General features: G+C 37.3%; 1 protein-coding gene across 1 annotated transcript in view; it reads left to right on the forward strand.

The window, feature by feature from the left end:
- LOC126180959 (esterase FE4-like) overlaps positions 1–4322 on the forward strand; it is a 166063-nt gene extending 161741 nt beyond the window's left edge. The window contains exon 12 of the mRNA XM_049924733.1: positions 3965–4322. Within this exon, the coding sequence (XP_049780690.1) occupies positions 3965–4151 (187 nt within the window). The 3' untranslated portion in view covers positions 4152–4322. The remainder of the gene's footprint in view (positions 1–3964) is intronic.
- The last annotated feature ends 21085 nt before the right edge of the window (positions 4323–25407 follow it).

The raw sequence follows: 25407 nt of genomic DNA on the forward strand, positions 1-25407 counted from the left end.
TGTAAACATTTTTCAATGAGTCGGTTAAGCAATTGACCTCTTCTGTAATCCAAGGACCAAATGTAACATTCATTTCTTGCAAACAGAGGAAAACCTTAGGCAACACTTTTTCAGAGGCCGTTATGGCGTATTGCACTGTGTACAAATGTGTTAATTTTTTTTTTTTTACTACCAACTGTGACAGGGTTTCTTTTTCTTCATTATGCAATAACTTATGTTGAACATTCACCTGATATTCACATCCTGTTTGATCAGTGTTATCATGTAATCACAATTAAAACTGATCATAAGTGACCCCATTTGTGTGCTGAAAAGAGCCACTACTTTCTGTATATCTTCTATATTTTCTACCTCCTTGTGGGAGATGTATTTAGTGACATGCCATTGACATATGTTATATTCCAATTTAAAATTCCTTGCCAAGATAATGATGCAGCAAACATAAAATCCTTGTAGGTTGTATATTGAAGTGCTGCACCTGCAGGCCACTCATGGAGTATTCTCATTGTTACATTCTCATTATAATGACGAAGTTCGACATATCAGTTGTATGTCCACTAATTTATTGCCTGGTATTTGTCGTATCTCATTCGTCTTTTAACGATATCATTTTCCCACAATTTTAAGTTCTTCTTGCTTTTCAGGACTGTTTTTGCTCCATTCTTTTGGAGTGTTTGTAGGTTCCAATTTGGATGATTCCTGGCTAGCTCTACCACCTTTACTTTTACTTCAAGGGGTATAGTGCTGTAGTTCAATCGTTTAATAACAGATGAAGCACAGATTGCCTGTGATATGGACATTTCCAAAGTGTTATCACCATTTTGTGATTCACTAGTCATGATATCTTCCATTGAATCACCTTCTGCTTTGCCTTAATGGCATACTTCTTCAGTATCAACAAAAGTCATTTCGTTCATCAGCTCCAAAAATTGCTCAACAATAGCCACTCCTATCAATCTGGAATGTCAAGAAACAGAACTGCCTGCTTCTGGTAATGCATTGATAAGAGATCTGTCTTGCAACACTTTAAAAAACCAAAACACAGTGTCGGAAACTTTCCACTTGCTTTCGTCTGTGACAGGCTTCCAACTGTATAATTCAGCACTGGTTGTAGGGTGTACATCCTCCATTACTCAGATCATGCAACTGAAAGATATGACCCAACAAACATAAACACAAAAGCTAATTACTACAGACTACATACAGTAAAAGTCATATGTTATTTCTGGGAGAACACTGTACCCTTTTACAAAACGTATTCGGCAGATTAACGATGAAAAATTGTTACATGTGTCCTCGAGTTGCAGCAGCTTAATGACGGAAAACAACTCTTTCCAATTGACTTCTGTAAGGTTCATGCTGGACACCCTCACTCTTCAAGGTTCACAACTACTTTATGATATGATGAACAGGCAACCGGAACAACATAACTCACCCTGCATGCATTCTGTCCTGTGCCTCTCTGTAAAAAAACATTGCGCAGTTTTCTCTGGCCTCTCAAGAGGAATTTGCATCACTTTTACTTGGAGTTGGTTGCATGTGACAAGACTTAAAAGTTTAATTCTTTACTAATTCATGTCATGTAGGAAATTAGTTTGCCTACCTTATTACTATTATTATTCGGTGTTGAGTTGTGTACCTTATTAACCCTCCTATCCTTACGAATTCTGATACAAAAAACTACAATTTAAAAAATGAAAACCGTACAGTTTCCTTGACATTTGAACCCGGGTTCTCCACTTCCTAGCCAGTTACCTTGGCCATTACGCTATCTATTGACCTCACCAATTTTGAGTTGATTGCTCATCATAACTTTAGGGGTGATTTTCACAAAAATGAGGGGACAGGGGTGTTGAGCCAAAATATCTCAGAGTCCTTTTCTTTTGGTTGTACACAAACGACCTGCCAAATCTGAGCCAAATTGGTTGGCCATGTCTAAGGCCTTTTCATTGTAAGTCCTTTGTCAGACAGAGAGAACTCACACACACCTGGCTACTGTTATCTGTGGGTGCTAAAGACACTCTGCATCCATATCCATATCCATATTCTGTGAAATGGATGGCAGAGGATACATCTCATTCTATGACATATTAGGGTTTTCACCCCATTCCTTTTGTGCTTAGCGTGTGAATATACTAACTTCTTAAACGCCACTGTGCACACTGTAATTAGTCTGGCCTTCTCTTCACGTTTCATATGGAAGTAGTATGTAGAGTACTGGAGTACATTCCTAGATACCTCACTTAGTACAGGTCCTTGAAACTTTGTAAGCAGAGTTTCATGATAAGCTGAAATGAAACATGATTAATCCAACTATTTAACATGCTACAGACATGCCTCATTATCTTATTATCAAAAATATATAATCACGATTGCCTATAAGTGTATATGAATTTATCAACTTTTACAGTGCACAAAAGCTTTCATACACTTAATATTACAGATATACAGTCTCAAACCAGAAACATAGCAGTGTCACTGTTTTCACTTTAAATTAATTGATTCAGGAGGCTCAATTTCTGAAATTCAAAAGCTGCTTATTAATTAAGATATGATTTCAAGACACCATCCATTTTTATACCTTCCAATATTTTTAAATTGTGTTCTGTGTGCTGAAGCCCTAATTTTTCTGAAGATCTTAGATTTTCTACATTTTAAGTTTTAAAAGACATATTAAAATTTTAAACTTTTCGTAAATCTCTGTGTATGAAAGGAAATGTCCTGACTGATTGACTTACTGACTGACTCATCATTGCCCAGCCCAAGCTGCTAAGCATACATACTTGAAATTTGAAGAGGATATTGATCTTATATTGTAGGCATTGTTTAAGAAGAGATTTTTCTAAATTCCATCTGTAATAGGTTGAAATAAGGGATGAAAGAGGTTTTGAAAATACTTCACTATTAAGGCAATTTTGGAGCTATAACTTTGAAAATTGGTATTTGGTGTCTTGGCCAGAAAGAAAGAAATATGTGATTCAGCATTTTTTTTCTTTTTTTTTAAGAGGGGATGAGGAAAAGAAGAGGAGTAGTCAGTGAAAGTTTTTTTTAATAAATTGTTGTTAAAGAACTAATAAAAATTTTAAAGCTATGTCCATGAAAACTGTTATTTGAGTTCTTGGTCAGAAATAAAAAAGAAAACTGTGTTTCAGTGTATTTTGAAATACAATACTTAAGAAGTTGATATATGGGAGGAAATTTCATTATGAAAACTTTTTTAAAGTTAAATCTATGAAAATTTCAATTTGGCTTCTTGGTTGGAAATAAAAAATTACATGATTCAAGCGTTTTTGGAAATTCATCCCCTAAGGGGGTGTAATAGAGCCTGACTGATTCATGCCTCATCATTGCCAAACCCAAACTGCTAAGGAAAGAAACTTCAAATTGGGAGAGGGTGCTGATTTTTATATTGTAGGCACTAATGTAGGTTACTACAAGTATTGTCTGCCAGGACATTAAATACGAAATGTGCAGTAAGAATTCCAACAGAGGCCTGAAGTTACTTCTGCATTTGTTAATGAGTCTCCATCCAAGGCAACATGTTGCATCATTGGTACCTAGAAATTCTCAAGCCATTCACAAATTTTGTATGATACTCCTCATGATCATACTTTTATAAATAAGCATACATGTGGTACTGAGTCAAATGCTTTTCAGAAGTCAAGAAATGCTGCATCTACTCAACTGCCTTGATCATGTGTTTCATGGCATCGCATGAGGAATGTTCAAATTTTGTTTCACATGGCTGACGTTTTCTGAATCTTTGCTGGGTAGTGTAGATGTCATTCTGTTCAGTATGCCTCATTATGTTTTAGTTCATAATATGCTCTACATGCCTGCATATTATATAGCCCCTTCTCATTATTAAATTATTTGTGTACCACTGCAATATGCCTAAATATAATTACTGCTTATTGTGGCTTAAGTTTGTGAAAGTATGATACACACTTTTCTTTTCCCACAGAAATCCTAATTCTGAAGAACATAATTTTGGCTGGACACCAACAAGTTCAACAGGAGCACAGATAGACCTCCTGGAAATCAATAGTCCTACAAACTATAACATGACAGAGGATTCAGACCTTGGACATCTTAACTTTTGGAACAAAATTCCAGACCAGAGAGCTAAATACTTTCATTCACCTTCTTAATAACATCAGAAAACAACAAGAGATCCATTAGAAGTTAATGCAGAGGTGATATAATATTTAATGTTATATTTCAGCAGTGTGTGTGAGTCCATTTGTCACTTACTCATAATACCAGAAAGTTTTTGAGTAGTGTATGACATTTGATATTACATGATACAGATGAATGGTAATGAAGAATGGGAAAGGTTCATTTATTTCATTAAAATGGATGACAGGTGTGTAGTTTGGATGCTAATGAATAAAAAAGTATTCATTTATGAAAGGTAAACTCTATTACATGGTAATTCATTCCATCTGGAATTAAAGAATGATTCCTAAATTTTCAAAAATGTCAACCTACACCTGATAGCTACACACTGAGGCACCAACCTACAACAATAATTATTTATGAATGCTTAAAAATAATCCTATGGTCACAACACCTGGTTGTGACAGAGGACATGAAAGAGTAAAATTATCCTAGCTCTTTCACAGACACTGATGAGTCAAAAGATTATACTACTACCCCCCATGAGGTTTAATGCTCCCTAGTGTCATACCAATGTGGTAATGAAAGTATATAAGCAGAGCAGAAACAAGTGGGGAATCATTCTAGTGACAATATGGATCACAAATGAGAAACTCCACAGACATAAGCAATTTTGACAAAAGACAGATGTACTAATTTCCAGCATTCTGGAAGGCATGGCATCAGCAACTCATGCCTCATCAGAGGCTTACTTGCTCTGTAAAGTACTACAGTTGACTGACTAACTGTGGTGGATTTTATGGCAGTGTACAATACTGGTGCTGGCACAAGTGTTTTGGAGCATACAGTTCAATGCACATTGTTGAACATGGGGCTTCACAACAGATGACCCCCTAATGTTCCCATGATGACCTAGTGACATTGTCAGTTATGATTGCAGTGTACAACATCATTGAGATTTGACCAGGATCAATGGAAATATGTCACATGGTCAGATGAAACACATTTTTCGTTACACCAGTGTTATGGTTGTGTCTGGATATACCATCATCCAGGTAAATGGCTGCTTGGAACATGCATTGTGGCACAAATACAGGTCAGTGGGGGTAGTATTACACAATGAGCAACATTCACCTGGGTTATCATGGGGCCTGTGGTAGTAATTCAAGGCACCATGGCGGCTATGGACTACATGAACAGTGACAGCTATGGACTACATGAACAGTGATAGCTATTTTCAGCAGAGTAACTGTTCGTTTCATGAAGCCAGAATTGTGCTACTGAGGCTTGAGAAGCTTGATATGTACCTCATTGAAGTCCTGGCCACCAAATTCTCCTGATCTGAACATTATGGAACACCTCTGGCATGCTACCAGCTGCTAGATGCATGCTCAAAAATCACAAGCCTATAATTTATGGCAACTACGTAATTGGTGCGTAGAAATCTGGTGCAACGTACAAGAGATGTTTAATAAGTAATGCAGCACTTCTTTTTCTAAAAGTGGGTTGGTTTTATTCAGGATTCCTACACACCATATTATTCCCCACTCTTTTGGCTGAAAAGCCTTATTTTTCAACATAATCTTTGTTCTAAGCGACAGCCATATGTCGTCTTACTGGAAAGACCTTTATGCCTGCATGGTACCACTGTACTCATAGATGTTGGATCCAATGTCTTGCTGCATCAATAACCTCCCTGTCACTGTCATCTGTGTACTGCTACCTGTGGAGTACATCCTTCATTGGGTCAAACAGAGGGAAGTCAGAAGGTGTGGTCTTCTGTTAGGTGTCGAGGAACCCAGCAGGCACCCACTATTTAGTACTGAGTACGTCAGCGCTACCAACAGTAACTTCCCATTGTATAGCAAGGTGTTTGATTGTGATCCACCGATCACTTTGAATGAGAGTGTCCGCACATTCCAACACTGCAGCTGTATGCGGCCAACTGGCACACGGGAGATTGGACAGGTTTGCATGACTGTATTGCGATGATCGTAGACACCTTACCCGATGACTCACTGTGCTTTTGTTCACTGCCATGTCTATGTAGAGATTCTGCAAATGCCTATGAATATATGTACAGTGCTATGATTTTCCACCAAAAGAGACTGAACGACAGCTCGCTGCCTGGAAAGTGACTCTGTTACGGATGCCATTCTGAAGGCTACATATAGTGTCACCACCAACCAGACATCATAAAGATGTAGGGGTTGAAGTGGGAATATTTCATGATTTCCCACAACAAATTCTGCATTTTTTCAATCAAAATTGGCTGAGGAAAAAAAAGTTTATGTTACTTATTGAATGCCTCTCGTACCTTTGAAAATGCACCAAGAACTTTTCAAATACGTGCCATGCAGAGCCATTGCTGTATTGTATTCCACAGGTTGACTAACATGTGCATGTGCTTGTAATATTTTGGCTTATCTGTGTATATATCAATATAATGTTCTGGGTACAGTTTTATCAGGGTGTCTTAACTGTTTTGAATTCCTTTAAAATGTTGTCTGATTGGAACTTACAGTATGGATATCAGTAACATTTGTTCTCCAAGCTCAGTGTATCTGAATTGTAATCCACTGATAGTTGTGTGGAATGCATATGATAAATTATTGCAAAAGCTTGTTTTCAAGATTTGATGGTGCTCCTTTATTGTCCTTGATGTCCAGATTGTAAAACAGTTCAGATACATATTGGAAGATCACCAGTTTAAATCTCTGTTATCATGTTTTCTTAACCTGCCATGAGCTCTGCACCCTAAAATAACAGCACTTGCAATAAACTTTCCCTGTGCTTGATACTACTACAAGGTGTACAACTTTGCCTCCGCTGTTTTTTCCCCAACATTTGAGGCTTTAATGAAACAAATTGGTTACACATGTGTCATTCAAAGTATTTTACATCACTGACCACCACTTTCTCCCATCTTTCAGGCAGTGTACAAATCCCACTTTGAAAAAATTGTTCATCTTTTGAAGCAATCCACGAATTGATCCAATTTGTGACTTCTTCATGAGATCGCAAGTGTTGGTCAGCCAGGCCATACGCCATTGATCTAAACAGGTGACAGTCAGAGGGAGCAATGCCTGGAGAATATGGCAGGGGGGTAGGACTTCCCATTTTAACATTTCCAAGTACGTTTTGACCTCTTTTGCAACTTGGGGATGAGTGTTGTCGTGTTGCAAAATCACTTTATCATGCCTCTCACTGTATTGTGGCTATTTGTCTTTTAATGCTCTGCTCAAATGCATTAACTGCATTCGATAATGAGCACCTGTGATTGTTTCACTTTGTTTTAACACCTCATAGCACTCGACGTCGAACTGGTCCCGCCACATGCAGAGCATGATCTTGGAACCGTGAATATTCGGTTTGGCCGTCGATGTGGAAGCATGGCCAGGGTATCCCCATGATTTTTTGCATTTAGAGTTATCATAATGAAACCATTTTTCGTCCCCAGTCACAATGCGATGCAGAAATCCCTTCTGTTTTTGCCTCTGAAGCAACTGTTCACAAACACACAAATGCCGTTCAATGTCTCTTGGTTTCATCTCCCACGGGACCCAAGTTCCTTCTTTCTGAATCATTCCCATAGCCTTGAGACATTTTGAAATGGCTTACTGTGTCACTCTCACTAACCATGCCAATTCTTCTTGAGTTTGACATGAGTCTTCACTCAGCAATGTCTGCAATTCTGCATCTTCGAAAACATTCTCTCTTCCACCACTATTCCAGTCTTTGACATTGAAATCACCATTCTTCAAGCGTTGAAACCACCCATGACATGTTCTTTCACTAATAGTGTCCTGGAGAGCACTCGATGAGATTCAGCTGCTGTTTTCTTCATATGGAAACAAACCAGTAACACCTCCCACAAATGGTGAGAATTAGGCTCGTAAACTGACATTTTCAATCAAGAAAAACTTTATGATTCAGACACAAATCAACTAATATTTGAATGAGGTTATGGTGACCAAGGTCCGAGCTAACTCTCTGATGTCTGCGATCTGTTTCTTTCAACCACTACTTACCGTTGTCGCCACCTATCGGCAAACAGCGGAAGTAAAGTTGTACACTTTGTACCAAACCTGATGAAAGGTATCTGTATTTATTTCTTTTATGATTGTAAAATACTTGGACGTTACTTCATCAGTAGTTCTTGCACATCGTGGTAGTGGCTGCTGAGCTTAATTTGGTGACAGCATGATAGCCAAATCTGATTTTTGAAGCTGAACCTATAGGTAAAGGACAAAAATATGATTCTTTATACAGTAATTAGGTTTGTATAATATGCTAAACCAAATTATCGGCAAAACTGTTAAATTAAAGGAGACACAGTGACTGACCAGATGGCAAAATTCCATGCACTGCCAGGAGACAAAAAAAACAATACGTAGCATTTCGAACTCTTAATTCCTTTCAGAGGAGGAAAGGCTGATAAGTTTGTATTGATTGGGGAGAAGGGACAGTTCACTCAGACCCCAGTTTGAGAGGTGCCCCCCATCTGTAATGGGGACCCAAGGGGCGATAGATGAATTGGAAGTATTACAGTTGAAAATGAATTTTCCTTTGCAACATATTATTGGCAATAACACAAAGATCAACAATGGATGGTTACCAGGAGGGGAAAAATTGATAATGGCTTTCTTGTCCATAGAGAACATGATTAATTAATTTTTAAATTATTGGGTTATTGATATCTCTAGCAGTTTTCATTTCCTCTCCATATTTTAATAATTGTTTATTTATTTTATCTGTCCAGTTGCTTTTCTGATTTTAATTTTGTTTAAAATTTTTTGTGGCCCTCCTTTTGTGATGTGGTCAGCTAAATTAGTTTTATATTCTTCTTCTGATGTATCTTCCTATTCTCTTTGCTAGTAACATAGTTTTTTTTCTTTTCTTTCTTTCATTCTTTTTAGTGCTTCACCCATTGATCTTTGTGTATTACATATTTTCTAATTGCTAATTTCTGAATTTCACGTACAAAATTCTGCCTAGTGTTTTCTTTTCCACTTATTAGTTTGCTCCAGGCTTCTTGTTGCATTTTGCTAATTACTTTCTTAGCATAGTTTCTGTCATCTTTATATCCTTCTTTACTATCATATGATCTTTATGTGACATGTTGCATTTAAGCAATTTCTTTACTTTCATATGGATTTAAGCAATTTCTTGCAGATTCTTCAAGTTATTCATCTACTTCTCACTTTCATGTATCTTCCAAGGGCTTCTATGCAGAGGCAAAAATTCTAGAACTCCATCTATAAATTATTTCCAAGTGATTCCAATACACATTCCTTCTGCAGCTTCTCATACCGCTATGTTATTCTTTCTTCTTGTAGTAATTACATTTTGTAGACTTCATCTGGCAGATTCTGTTATCAAGTCCTCCACAAAGATCATCTTTGTCTTTGAATACAGTGTAATTTAAAATCAGCTGCACATTTTTAATAGTTGGCAACTGAGGGGCAGATTTCTTGCAGATCTTTAATGACGTTCGATAAGCTTTGATGACAATAAACTGTTGAAGGCAAACAATTTTATAATGATTAAAGAATTTTATAATGGTTTAGTATTCCAGTTTATGAACATATATAGCAGGACTACTCTAAAAAATTGTATCAACAGAGCTATTCCAGAGACCCTGTTGACTAATATTATTGAACAACATATAACACTACAATCTCTAGCAGTTTTCATTTCCTCTCCATATTTTAATAATTGTTTATTTATTTTACCTGTCCAGTTGCTTTTCTGATTTTAATTTTGTTTAAAATTTTTGTGGCCCTCATTTTGTGATGTGGTCAGCTAAATTAGTTTTATATTCTTCTTCTGATGTATCTTCCTATTCTCTTTGCTAGTAACATAGTTTTTTTTTCTTTTCTTTCTTTCGTTCTTTTTAGTGCTTCACCCATTGATCTTTGTGTATTACATATTTTCTAATTGCTAATTTCTGAATTTCACGTACAAAATTCTGCCTAGTGTTTTCTTTTCCACTTATTAGTTTGCTCCAGGCTTCTTGTTGCATTTTGCTAATTACTTTCTTAGCATAGTTTCTGTCATCTTTATATCCTTCTTTACTATCATATGATCTTTATGTGACATGTTGCATTTAAGCAATTTCTTTACTTTCATATGGATTTAAGCAATTTCTTGCAGATTCTTCAAGTTATTCATCTACTTCTCACTTTCATGTATCTTCCAAGGGCTTCTATGCAGAGGCAAAAATTCTAGAACTCCATCTATAAATTATTTCCAAGTGATTCCAATACACATTCCTTCTGCAGCTTCTCATACCGCTATGTTATTCTTTCTTCTTGTAGTAATTACATTTTGTAGACTTCATCTGGCAGATTCTGTTATCAAGTCCTCCACAAAGATCATCTTTGTCTTTGAATACAGTGTAATTTAAAATCAGCTGCACATTTTTAATAGTTGGCAACTGAGGGGCAGATTTCTTGCAGATCTTTAATGACGTTCGATAAGCTTTGATGACAATAAACTGTTGAAGGCAAACAATTTTATAATGATTAAAGAATTTTATAATGGTTTAGTATTCCAGTTTATGAACATATATAGCAGGACTACTCTAAAAAATTGTATCAACAGAGCTATTCCAGAGACCCTGTTGACTAATATTATTGAACAACATATAACAATACAATCTCTAGCAGTTTTCATTTCCTCTCCATATTTTAATAATTGTTTATTTATTTTACCTGTCCAGTTGCTTTTCTGATTTTAATTTTGTTTAAAATTTTTTGTGGCCCTCATTTTGTGATGTGGTCAGCTAAATTAGTTTTATATTCTTCTTCTGATGTATCTTCCTATTCTCTTTGCTAGTAACATAGTTTTTTTTTCTTTTCTTTCTTTCGTTCTTTTTAGTGCTTCACCCATTGATCTTTGTGTATTACATATTTTCTAATTGCTAATTTCTGAATTTCACGTACAAAATTCTGCCTAGTGTTTTCTTTTCCACTTATTAGTTTGCTCCAGGCTTCTTGTTGCATTTTGCTAATTACTTTCTTAGCATAGTTTCTGTCATCTTTATATCCTTCTTTACTATCATATGATCTTTATGTGACATGTTGCATTTAAGCAATTTCTTTACTTTCATATGGATTTAAGCAATTTCTTGCAGATTCTTCAAGTTATTCATCTACTTCTCACTTTCATGTATCTTCCAAGGGCTTCTATGCAGAGGCAAAAATTCTAGAACTCCATCTATAAATTATTTCCAAGTGATTCCAATACACATTCCTTCTGCAGCTTCTCATACCGCTATGTTATTCTTTCTTCTTGTAGTAATTACATTTTGTAGACTTCATCTGGCAGATTCTGTTATCAAGTCCTCCACAAAGATCATCTTTGTCTTTGAATACAGTGTAATTTAAAATCAGCTGCACATTTTTAATAGTTGGCAACTGAGGGGCAGATTTCTTGCAGATCTTTAATGACGTTCGATAAGCTTTGATGACAATAAACTGTTGAAGGCAAACAATTTTATAATGATTAAAGAATTTTATAATGGTTTAGTATTCCAGTTTATGAACATATATAGCAGGACTACTCTAAAAAATTGTATCAACAGAGCTATTCCAGAGACCCTGTTGACTAATATTATTGAACAACATATAACAATACAATATAAACAAAATTTCATTAGTCTCAATGTACAACTATAGTGCAGGCCAATAAATTTGCTTCGTGCACTTGTAGATATTCTGAAAATGCACTGAGATCCACACATCCTTTAGTAATTTAGGTAGGATGTTAGATATAATATACAATATTCAAACTCATGCAACATGTTTGTGAATTAAAGCATAGTTTCTGGTGGTTGCCCATTTCTTAGTACATTAAATACTCTCCTGTAAAATATAAAAATTCTGTATTTAGTGTACCACAAACAGCACATACTGCTGTCCTCTCAAAGAGAAATTTACAAACATCTTACTGTTATCCCAACAGGTGATTATATGTTAGTGCTAGATTTAATTTAATGGATTTGAATTCTTTAAGGAAAAACTGCTTTGGCCCTCTAAATTCCAGCCCTCAGCATGAATCCTAAATGGTCTCACAAATTAAAAACAGTTTACTAGACTGTAATCTGTTGATGTCCACAAGTGGGTGAACAATGTTAACAGAATGCTTGTATCTGTGGAACTATGAGGTGGAGACTTTCCACACCATGAAAAGTTACTGCTGCATGGCCCATGATGGTTTACAAGAAACAAGATAAGGTTGAGAGTAAGTTTGATCTTAAGAAAACTTGTTGGCATCCTTATCTATCTGCATGAGGTGAATAACATCTTAGATTTTCAGGTATGCACCCTTTATCAAATGTAGGGCACATAACTTTGTAGATGTTGAGCTGACATGTTAAAAAAGTTTAATATTTAATATGATTTTGTTAATAAATCTAGTACATATGTGCAGTTTTCAATTAAAGGTTCTGAGGCAAAGCTGGCCCAAAATATATATCAAAATACATTTCTCAGTAATGGATTACAGAATTTAAATTATCAGGATGCATTGCAAATATTTCCCACACAAATTTACATAATACAAAGCAATGTTTGTGGAACTGTTGAATCAGCTGATGTTTTCTGAATAGATAGTTGTTAAGGCTGAGCCTTCATATGCCTGTCAAACTCTATGTAGCAGAGGTTTCATAGCATGGCTTCTACTGAGTACAGTTCTTATGGACCTTCCAAAGGTCCAGCCACTTCAGTCTAGCTGTCCTACATCATGTATACAGAGGCTTACATACTTTTTTAGGTTCAATGCAGAACATATTTTCAAAATTATGACAAGGATAGATTGGTACTCACCATAAAGATGAAACATTGAGTTGTAGACAGGCACAATGAAAAGTCTGTTACACACTAAGCTTTCAGCCAAAGACTTCTTCAGAAAAGAAAGGAAAACACACACACACATTCACACAAGCAGGCACACTTCACGCACATATGTTCACTATCTCTGGCCACTCTAGTCAGACTGAGTTGTTGGAGAGTGTGGTCATACGTGCATAGGTATGCCTGCTTGTGTGAATGTGTGCATGTGTGTGTGTTTTCCTTTCTTTTCTAAAAAAAGGCCTTGACCAAAAGCTTAGTGTGTATCTTTGTTGTGTCTATCTGCAACTCAGTGTGTCATCTTTACAGTATGTAGCAATCTATCCTTTTCATAATTGTTGATATTCCAACCTCAACTTTCCCTTGTTTGATTTATGTATTCAGTTGCTTTTTTTCTTTCTTTCAGAAATGGGGTTCATATCTAGCAATGTAGTAAGAAAATTTAGCCTGTTATCAGCACTCTCCAGATCACTGTTATTCCCGTATTTGGCTTTAAAAAATCAGTTTGGTAGAGAAGCAGCATTAATATCGCTCCTAAGTTTAGTTGTTTTCACATGGTCTTTAATATCATCCTTTCCTTTATGTGAAGCAGAAAATTCTCTGGTACACAATGTGCAATAAACACCTTCATTGTTACCATCATTCCACACTTTCAAAAAATTGTATTCTTGTTTCAGGCTAACACATACTTTCTTTTGCCCATTGCTAAACAATGAGACAAAAAGTGAACAGAGATAAAATTATCAAAAATGTGTAGATGAGTAACTTCAAAAAAGAAAACAACATAAAATCATTCCCTCAGTTGTGTTGCCAGATAGCTTAAAGTTGTGGCAGAACCATTAACCACACTTCCCCATCAATGTCTGTGGTTGCTCCAAGGTCAGCTGTGAGAGACTTTATGGACAGCTTGGCCAAATTATTTTATATAATGTCATCATGAGTTTCAAGAGCCAGCAGATTGCTATATACAGTTGGCCAAGGGATGTGGTGTGGCAGACACAAGGTGGCAAACAATCAGTTGCTGAGGGGTTTTCTAGGTCCCAGCTTAGCCAGAAGGGGGCCATGAGTGATAAATGCAAGCCATCATGGACTAATGACTGATCTATTACACTGCAGATACTATATATTCACATAAACTGTTAAAATTACATGCAAGTGCGCTGTAGGGAACCTAAAGACACTTTTCAAATGGGCAGAAGATCCAGACTCCAATAAAATTATTGCCAAAGTTGTACAATTTTTGATTTAAGAACTGTTAGTGTTCAAATATTTTTTATTTGTAACTATCTTAAAACTGTTTACAGACAAGTTAAGGACATGTTTGGCATACCAATGAAATAGTACTGACATCAATTACATGGTGAGACATGTGGCTGACTTAGTTATTGCACATATAACTTATTAAACAAATTATTATTCATTGTTGTTGAAATGTTGGCTGAAACAGAGTTCTCCACAGGTACACAAATTATTAGCAGCGGCTTGTTCCATTTGCAATAACTACCATACAGTAATTATTAGTGCAAATATCATTGTTACCATTATTAATGTTAACACTGTTTGATTTTCCTGTATGGTACTGCAACAATATGCATAAGTCAGTCATGCATTTGACTTGAGTTGGGCTATTCACTCAGTGTAAGTGTAATTCATATAGTTTTGGTGATTCTGGAGGAATGTCACATAATTTGTGAGGTGATTCTACATGTGTAAATAAACCAAAAAAGCTGTATAAACATATATCTGATTTTTCATTGTTTTGGAACTGGAGTGGGTTGAAGACTACACATGTCCATGAATGGATATAGAGACAAATGTGAGTATTACGTACCAAAATGCTGTGTAGGCCCTGCGGTGGATGGAATAATAGCAGGACAAATGACTAACCCATCCTACAGAAGATGTCCAATAAGTTCCCCACACATCTCAGTGTACTTGTCAACATGTTGGAGGGTATGTTGCATTGTATGTTGGGCTTTAGGCTTAATGTGGGCAACAGTGGCTGTGATGCAAGCAATAAGTTCTTTACATGTATCATTTCCATAGCATAACATCCCCCTTTAACCAGACCAGTAAACAGAAGTCTGTTGGGGTTAAGCCAGGTGATCTAGCAGGCCAGTTAATGGGTTTGGCATGGCCAATCCACTGTTGAGGAAATATGTTATTCAGATACTGGGATACTTGTCTGATACAGTGAATCAGTGATGCATTTTCCATCATTGCTCTAATGTTACATCTTCCAAAAGTACAGGTAGGTCTTCTATTAGAAAATGTACATATGCCCTCATGTAATTTGGCAGGAAGACAGACCCTGTCACCAGGCCATCAATCATACCACACCAGACATGCACTGAGAGCCCAAATTGGAATCTTGTTTCTCTACTGTCACATGGGCTCTCCATCGCCCATGTATGATGATTGTGGGTGTTCATGATACCGTTGTGTTTAAATGTAGCCTCATCTGTAAATAAGGTGTCTTGCATGACATCTCTGTGTACAGCCACCCATTCACAAAATTGTTGTCACCTGATGCAGATGTTGCACAGGCTGCACATGGAATGGGTACCAGCCTTTGAGGTGTAACGTGTGCCACATTAGTGTTTGTGGAATATCAAACTGATGGCTAATAAGCCATGTGCTGTTGGTGAGACTCCATTGCACTATTGCAATAAAGTCATCCCTTTCCTCAGCTGACTGGAGGGCATTACGTTCTGATGATACATGTACACTGGGTGGTGTACTGGATTCATGTACTATTTGAAAAACTCTGGGAAATAGCTTGGCCCAGAGGGTTTGTCAATCAGGGAAATATTTCTGGTATTTTGTCATAGCTGCACGGACACTGCCATTGCAGTACCCATTTTTTATTTTTATTTATTTACTTATTTTGGGTCACCAGTCTTCTGACTGGTTTGATGCAGCCCACCACAAATTCCTCTCCTGTGCTTAACCTCTTCATCTCAGAGTAGCACTTGCAACCTATGTCCTCTATTATTTGCTGGATGTATTCCAATCTCTGTCTTCCTCTACAATTTTTGCCTTCTGCAGCTCCATCTAGAACCATGGAAGTCATTCCCTCATGTCTTTACAGATGTCCTATCAGCCTGTCCCTTCTCCTTATCAGTGTTTTCCACATATTCCTTTCCTCTCCGATTCTGCACAGAACCTCCTCATTCCTTACTTTATCAGTCCACCTAATTTTCAACATTAATCTGTAGCACCATATCTCAAATGCTTCAATTCTCTTCTGTTCCAGTTTTCCCACAGTCCACGCGTCACTACCGTACCATGCTGTACTCCAGACATACATTCTCAGAAATTTCTTCTTCAATTTAAGGCCGATATTTGATATTAGTAGACTTCTCTTGGCCATGAATGCCCTTTTTGCCATTTCCATTCTGCTTTTGATGTCCTCCTTGTTCCATCTGTCACTTGTTATTTTATTGACTGGGTAGCAAAATTCCTTAACTTCATCTACTTCGTGACCTTCGATCCTGATACTAAGTTTTTCGCTATTCTCATTTCTACTAGTTCTCATTACCTTCATCTTTCTTTTATTTACTCTCAGTCCATACTCTGTACTTATTAGACTGCTCATTGCATTCAGGAGATCATGTAATTCTTCTTGACTTTCACTCAGGATAGCAATGTCATCAGCGAATTGTATCACTGATATCCTTTCACCTTGAATTTTAATTCCTCTTCTGAACCTTCCTTTCATTTCCATCATTGCTTCCTTGATGTACAGATTGAACAGTAGGAGTGAAAGACTACATCCTTGCACTACATCATTTTTAATACCAGCACTTCGTTCTTGGTCATCCACTCTTATTATTCCCTCTTGGCTCTTGTACATTTTGTATATGACCCATCTCTCCCCGTAGCTTACCCTATTTTTCTCAGAATTTTGAACATCTTGCACCATTTTATATTGTCAAACACTTTTTCCAGTTTGACAATCCTATGAATGTGTCTTTATTTTTCTTTAGTCTTGCTTCCATTATTAACTGCAATGTCAGAATTGAGTCTCTCGTGCCTTTGCCTTTCCTAAAGCCAAATTGATCATCATCTAGCGCATCCTCAATTTTCTTTTCCATTCTTCTGTATATTATTCTCATCAGCAACTTGGATGCATAAGCTGTTAAGCTGATTGTGCGATAATTCTTGCTCTTGCCAGCTCCTGCTGTCTTTAGAATTGTGTGGATGATGTTTTTCCGAAAGTCAGATGGTACATACATACTCACACATTCTACACATCAGTATGAATAGTTGTTTTGTTGCCATTTCCCCAAACGATTTTAGAAATTCTGATGGAATGTACCTATGCCTTCCACCTTATTTGATCATAGGTCCTCCAAAGCTCTTTTAAATCCTGATTCTAATACTGGGTCCCCTATATCTTCTAAATTGACTCCCGTTTCTTCTTCTACCACATCAGACAAATCTTTCCCCTCATAGAGTCTTTCAATGTATCCTTTCCACCTATCTGCTCTCTTGTCTGCATTTAACAGTGGAATTCCCATTGCACTCTTAATGTTATCACCCTTGCTTTTAATGTCGCCGAAGGTTGTTTTGGGTTTCCTGTTTGCTGAGTCAGTCCAACCGACAATCATTTCTTATTTGATTTCTTCACATTTTTCATGCAGCCATTTTGTCTTAGCTTCCCTGCACTTCCTCTTTATTTCATTCCTCAGTGACTTGTATTTCTTTATTCCTGAGTCTCCCGGAACATTTTTGTACTTCCTCCTTCTGTTACCCATGGTTTCTTCACAGTTAGTATACATACACAAACAATATTTCTGTGTATTCTGCATGGTAAACCTGTGTGGCATGTTGGTATTTACAGAAACAATAGACTCGCTCAATTAAACATCACTCAGGCACGAAACACATACACCTTCACTGGTTCAACCCACAATTGCACACTGAGTACACTTGCAGCTGTTGCCTTGGTGTGACATCACAATGTTGCCATCTACTGGAGAACCCCCACACCTCTTTGAGACTGCACAGCTTTTTGTTAAGTAATATTCACTCTTGTCTTCATATCCATTCGTGGGTGTATGTAGTCTTCAACCCACCCCAGTTCCGTAATGATCAAAACTCACACACACATTCATATGACTTTTTCAGTTTATTTTGACATGTGGAATCACCTCACAAATTATGTGACATTCCTCCTGAATCATGTTATATGTGTAAGTTAATGGAATATGAGGAAAATGTAAATATTATGATGCTGCAACGTAGGGAAGGTTGTATATTGTATACAGCAGTAGGTCACCTGACTGAGACTTTAAATAAGCAGTGATGTATGCTTCCACATGCACAAAAGTGGTACCACTATCTTGGAGAAGGAGCCATTATAAACAGAATTTAGTAAATTTTTTTGTAACAAATCTTACAAGCAGAGAAAAGATACATTGTCTCTTTTAGAAAACTTTTGAGAGAAAGAAAATACACTCCTGGAAATGGAAAAAAGAACACATTGACACCGGTGTGTCAGACCCACCATACTTGCTCCGGACACTGCAAGAGGGCTGTACAAGCAATGATCACACGCACGGCACAGCGGACACGCCAGGAACCGCGGTGTTGGCCATCGAATGGCGCTAGCTGCGCAGCATTTGTGCACCGCCGCCGTCAGTGTCAGCCAGTTTGCCGTGGCATATGGAGCTCCATCGCAGTCTTTAACACTGGTAGCATGCCGCGACAGCGTGGACGTGAACCGTATGTGCAGTTGACGGACTTTGAGCGAGGGCGTATAGTGGGTATGCGGGAGGCCGGGTGGACGTACCGCCGAATTGCTCAACACGTGGGGCGTGAGGTCTCCACAGTACATCGATGTTGTCGCCAGTGGTCGGCGGAAGGTGCACGTGCCCATCGACCTGGGACCGGACCGCAGCGACGCACGGATGCACGCCAAGACCGTAGGATCCTACGCAGTGCCGTAGGGGACCGCACCGTCACTTCCCAGCAAATTAGGGACACTGTTGCTCCTGGGGTATCGGCGAGGACCATTCGCAACCGTCTCCATGAAGCTGGGCTACGGTCCCGCACACCGTTAGGCCGTCTTCCGCTCACGCCCCAACATCGTGCAGCCTGCCTCCAGTGGTGTCGCGACAGGCGTGAATGGAGGGACGAATGGAGACGTGTCGTCTTCAGCAATGAGAGTCGCTTCTGCCTTGGTGCCAATGATGGTCGTATGCGTGTTTGGCACCGTGCAGGTGAGCGCCACAATCAGGACTGCATACGACCGAGGCACACAGGGCCAACACCCGGCATCATTGTGGGGAGCGATCTCCTACACTGGCCGTACACCACTGGTGATCATCGAGGGGACACTGAATAGTGCACGGTACATCCAAACCGTCATCGAACCCATCGTTCTACCATTCCTAGACCGGCAAGGGAACTTGCTGTTCCAACAGGACAATGCACGTCCGCATGTATCCCGTGCCACCCAACGTGCTCTGGAAGGTGTAAGTCAACTACCCTGGCCAGCAAGATCTCCGGATCTGTCCCCCATTGAGCATGTTTGGGACTGGATGAAGCGTCGTTTCACGCGGTCTGCACGTCCAGCACGAACGCTGGTCCAACTGAGGCGCCAGGTGGAAATGGCATGGCAAGCCGTTCCACAGGACTACATCCAGCATCTCTACGATCGTCTCCATAGGAGAATAGCAGCCTGCATTGCTGCGAAAGGTGGATATACACTGTACTAGTGCCGACATTGTGCATGCTCTGTTGCCTGTGTCTATGTGCCTGTGGTTCTGTCAGTGTGATCATGTGATGTATCTAACCCCAGGAATGTGTCAATAAAGTTTCCCCTTCCTGGGACAATGAATTCACGGTGTTCTTATTTCAATTTCCAGGAGTGTAAATAGGATACACAAATAGCATTACTGTCCATTTCCATGGAATAAAATCAGCTTTTGTATTTTGTTAAACACTTCTTGCATGTTATTATAAGGCCTACTGGTATACATTTTAACCATAATAACTGACTTTAACAATGGCATTTGTTCAAATTTTCTTCAGAACCAATAAAAACATTACCCACGCATTATTTGATCAAATTGTTTATGATAAATTTTAATAGTAGCTGTATTATTAATTATTAAGCTATCACAAAACTTCTGACCCCACTGTACTGCACTTTAATGACCTGTGAATTATTTCAAACAATGGAAAATCCAGGATGGAATGTAACAATACCACAGAAAGAAAGTTGCTACTCACCATATAGCAGAATAGCAGAGATGCTGAGTCATGATAGGCACAATAAAAAGATTCACATAATTATAGCTTTCAGCCATTAAGGCCTTTGTCAGCAGTAGACACACATACACACACGCACACACACACTCACATAAACGCAACTTGCACACACGTCTGCAGTCTCAGAGAGCTGAAACTACACTTGAATTACACTATGAATTATTTGTTGTACGAGAGGTAGAATGTGACATAAGGCAAACCAACATAGTGGTATTATAGATTATTCAACATGACATTGTGATGAAAGTGACATGGAATAATATGATGATGTGGAATAGCATGATCAGACAAAGAGGTAATTACAGAAAGAAATACGGTGTTTACTGACAACATATTGTCATGTACTCCTACAGTTTAACAATATAGGTGATGAAGTTTCCTAGAAGATTAAAACTGTGTGCCAGACCAACAGTTGAATGTGGGATCTCTGCCTCTTGTGAGCAAATGCTCTACCAACCGAGGATGACTCACAACCTATTCTCACACCTTTGCTTCTGCCAGTACTTCTACATTTTATGCATAAGCATTACACTCTCATTTCATTTCTACATAATGTTAACATACATTATCAGTATAAGACCAGAAGCGATTTACGTGCAATCAGTGAAGAGCAACATTTTGAACTGGCAGCAGTTGAAATCAGGGACCAATACAGGTGTAGGAATGTGATTATCTTATGTATATACAAATCTCCTAGTGGAGACTTCAACATCTTTTTCTCCAAATTTAACCGTGTTCTTGACAAGATATCCACTCCAAAGAACCACATTCTCATATGTGAGACCTAAATGTAGATATACTGAATCCTGATGCTATATGGGACTCATTACTAAGTCTTGCTCAAAGTTTCAATCTAGTTCCAATGGTTAACAGTGCAACAAGAATAACAAAATACTCAAAGACAGCTGTTGATCAGGTATTAACAGATTTAGGCAAAGAAAACTGTGAGGTGGTGGTTGCAGAGCTAGGATTATCTGATCACTCAGGTCAAATCATTAATATAAAAGTGGCTCCAGAAGAAACAAAGAAAATGCATATTTACAGACGAATTTTTTCTAAACAAAGTGGATATGAGTTTGCCAAACAGATAGCAGGACAGACATGGGACTAAGTATACTCAGAGGTAGATGCAAATAAAAAATTGAAAAATTTCATGACATTGTTTAAATTAAATTTTGAAAAAACATTTCCTAAAGTGTTATGTCCATTATCAACAGCAGGAAAAAACAAGTGGGCCACAAAAGGCATCAAAAAATCATCTGAAACACTAAAGTACCTGAGCTCGATTAAACACAGCCAAACTAATCCTGCTTTCTCACTCTTTTATAAAAGATATAGGAAAATATATAGGAAAATATTGCTTGCACAAAGAGAGCTCATAACTGCAAACTGGTGCTCTCTGCCGAAAACAAAAATAAGGCAGTATGGAAGATTGTAAAGCAGGATACTGGTACCAGGAAAATGAATCTGTCAAACTTGAAAATCAAAGAGGAAGGGACTCTAATAAAAGACCCTATATATTTGGGAAATTATATAAATGATTATTTTAGTAGCATAGGTATAAAATTACAGGAAAATTTTCTAACAGCCCCTCAGGTCAAAAAGCCAAATAATGGTGTATCACACTCAATGGTGTTATTCCCTAGAACACAAGAAGAAGTCTACAAAGCAGTCAGCAAACTGAAAAACAAAAATTCAGCTGGTCTGGACGAAGTCCCCATTTTCATAATTAAGGACTGTATCAAGAGCCTACTTCCACCTTTAGTTGATATTATAAATCAATCTTTCAAGCAGGGCTCCTTTCCAGACTATTTAAAATATGCTAAATTACTACCTCTCTTCAAAAAAGGTGATGCAGGAAAAATTGAAAATTATAGGCCAATTTCTCTACTCTCATGCTTTGCAAAAATATTAGAAACTATTATGAAAGATAGGCTAATGAATTATTTAAATAAATACAACTTACTGTCTGTTGACCAGTTTGGATTTATATCAGGGAAAAGCACAGATTCAGCGACAGCACACCTCACAAGACACATTCTAGAAGCATTAGATAAAGGGAACTACACAATGGGTATATTTCTTGATCTAACTAAGGCGTTTGATACAGTAGACCACAACATATTGTTAAATAAGTTAGATGAACTGGGAATAAGGGGACTTGTGAAAAAGTGGTTCCAGTCATATCTAAAAAATAGAAGACAGATAACTGAAATCTCACATATTTCAAGTTGCTCAAACTATATTGTAAAGTATACTTCAGACCCAAATTATGTAAATATAGGTGTCCCACAGGGTAGCGTCTTTGGCCCAATACTATTCCTCATTTACATAAATGACTTCCCACAGAACATCAAACATGGACAAACAATATTGTTTGCAGATGACTCAAATGTTCTAATCAGTGACAAATCACCAGATGCACTGAAATAAAAAGCCAAACAAACACTAAACAGTGTACATGAGTGGGCATCCAATAATAAACTAACACTAAATTTTAAAAAAAAACAAATGATGTTAACTTCTATGTCTGCAAAAAACCACACTTTAACAACTTTTAAGTTAAACGATGAAACTATAGACTGTGTAGACTACACAAAATTTCTTGGTATGCATGTTGACAGTCAGTTAAAGTGGGAAGAACATATGAAAATACTTAGTAACAGAATCGCTACTGCATGCTATGCTCTTACAATTCTGACTGCAGTGTGTGATACTACATGTGACAGATCTGTATATTTTTCTTATATCCACTCTGTTATTACCTATGGAATAATATTTTGGAGAGTCAACTGTAAAAATATTCAAAAAGTTTTCAAATTACATAAAAGAGCAATTTGTGTAGTAAGCAAGAGAGGTAGTAAAGCTCATTGCCTTGAACATTTCCAAAAGCTGGAAATCCTAACTGTCCCCTGTGAATACATTTTTCAAAGTATTATGTATGTAAAAAAAATATTTACTGCTATGTTAAAAATTCTTTAGTACACAGCTATGAAACTAGAAACCATACAATCTGCACCTAGAGAGGAAAAATAAAGTTAAAACTCAGCAGAGTTTGTTGTACAATGCCGTTAAATTATATAATAAATTATCCCAAAATATAAAAGATGTTGACACAATTGGAAAGTTCAAAACAAAACTAAAAAAATTTTTATTAAGTAAAAGTTATTACACAGTAATGGACTATCTGAATTAAAACACGTAGTGTAATTAAGCCTGCATTGTAATACACAAGGAAAAATTATAATATGAAATACAGAATTGTTCAGTACTATAAGAAAATTACATAAGGATATAAAAGTAATGTAAGATACCTTAAAAATGTGTGTAAATATTAATTTTATATATATAAATTGTAGGTATATTGTATTGTATATGATTTTGCTGACGAAATCCACACAATGTAAATTGTTACATGAATTAATAAAGAAATCAATCAATCAATTTCTTGAAGTTAAATTTTTATTTTGTTTCACAATGTTCCATTTTTATTTAAACCTATGTTACTTAGAATTTACATGTTTTCTTTTATGTTGGAGGGAATTTCTCTACAATGTACAAGAATCTTACCTAAAGGAAATTTTTTGAGTGCTACCAGTACTTTGAATTTTGCTATCCCTTTTTCTACTTTGTATGCTGTGGCTGTTTATTATGCAACTGTTTCTCTTTATTCAGAGGTCCATTTTTTGTCTCAGTGTTGTGTGTGTTTGCTAGATGTGTAGATTCTGCTCTTTCCTTGTCTTTAAGGAATATACATTTTCGTTTGGAAAAGCAAGTTTGCTACTCTCATTTAAACTTTTCCTAATGAACATTATTACTATCGCACAACCACCAAACCAATATGGCAATGGAAGAAGTTTTCTAAATAAAGGTTTGCAGGAGATGTTTGGTGTTACAAATTCTGTGGCTCTTTTTTCTGAATAATTTCTGTAAAAGAGGTTTTTGGATTACAAGAAAAGATTCCATCTGTCATTGAACAGTTCTATATGTGAACAAGGGACTTTATTATTAAGGAAAAATATTTTTTGTGACAATATCTGATATATTGTCAACACTATAGGACTATTTTAGTTCAAGTTCTGTAATTGTGTCTAACATTTCCCACAGATTTATTGGAAGCAAGGTGTGAGATTCACTTCACAAGATTTCCAGTTTCCTGTGTAAAGCAAGAATTAAAGTTTTTCACTAATTTTTGGGGGTCAGGAGCCTAACATTCTCATGTTCTGCCTCCCCTCCCATCCCCCTTTTTTTCACAACATTCCATATAGCTTTCATCTTGTTTCAGTCATTTTTATGTAGTAATCTTTTCTTTTCTTTTTTTTTTTTGGCTTTTATAATAATTAACAAATTTGGATAAAAAATTTTGTCTGAAGTTAAGGATGGATCTGCCTTTTTGCAAGTACACAATTATTGTTTTGCTTTAACATCCAGACATGTTTTACCATGTTGTGGCTTCCTCTGAGGGGTTTTTCCTTTTATCTGGACATTTTAAGAAGCATTTTTTTCACTTGTGAAGTTATTTGTATGCCTGTTTGATCCAGTCATATATATATGGCCAGCTTCACACGTCCATCCACGTCAAACCCACCAAGATGCAACAGTACCTCCATTATGACAGCTACCACCCATTCCACATCAAACGGTCCCTTCCCTACAGCCTAGGTCTTCGTGGCAAACGAATCTGCTCCAGTCTGGAATCCCTGAACCATTACACCAACAACCTGAAAATAGCTTTCGCATCCCGCAACTGGTTAAGATGGGTTTGCAGGGTACGTTGGGACCATTGAAGGGTAGGATAAAGGGCTAGGAAGGCGGTGTCATCAGCAAATTGGATGAGATGAACAGGCAGGGGAACTTTGAGCAGTACTCTCTGAACAGAGTAATGAATAATAAAATCAGGGCATAAACAACTGAGCAGGCTCAGACATGGTAATTCGATGTCTCTATAGGCCCCCTGGCTCAGCAGCTGTTGTGGCTGAGCACCTGAAGGATAATTTGGAAAATATTTTGAGTAGATTTCCCCACCATGTTATAGCTCTGGGTGGAGATATTAATTTTCCGGATATAGACTGGGAGACTCAAACGTTCATAACGGGTGGCAGGGACAAAGAATCCAGTGAAATTTTTTTAAGTGTTTTATCTGAAAACTACC

Source organism: Schistocerca cancellata, chromosome 1 (assembly GCF_023864275.1).
Source record: "Schistocerca cancellata isolate TAMUIC-IGC-003103 chromosome 1, iqSchCanc2.1, whole genome shotgun sequence".
NCBI lineage: Eukaryota > Metazoa > Arthropoda > Insecta > Orthoptera > Acrididae > Schistocerca > Schistocerca cancellata.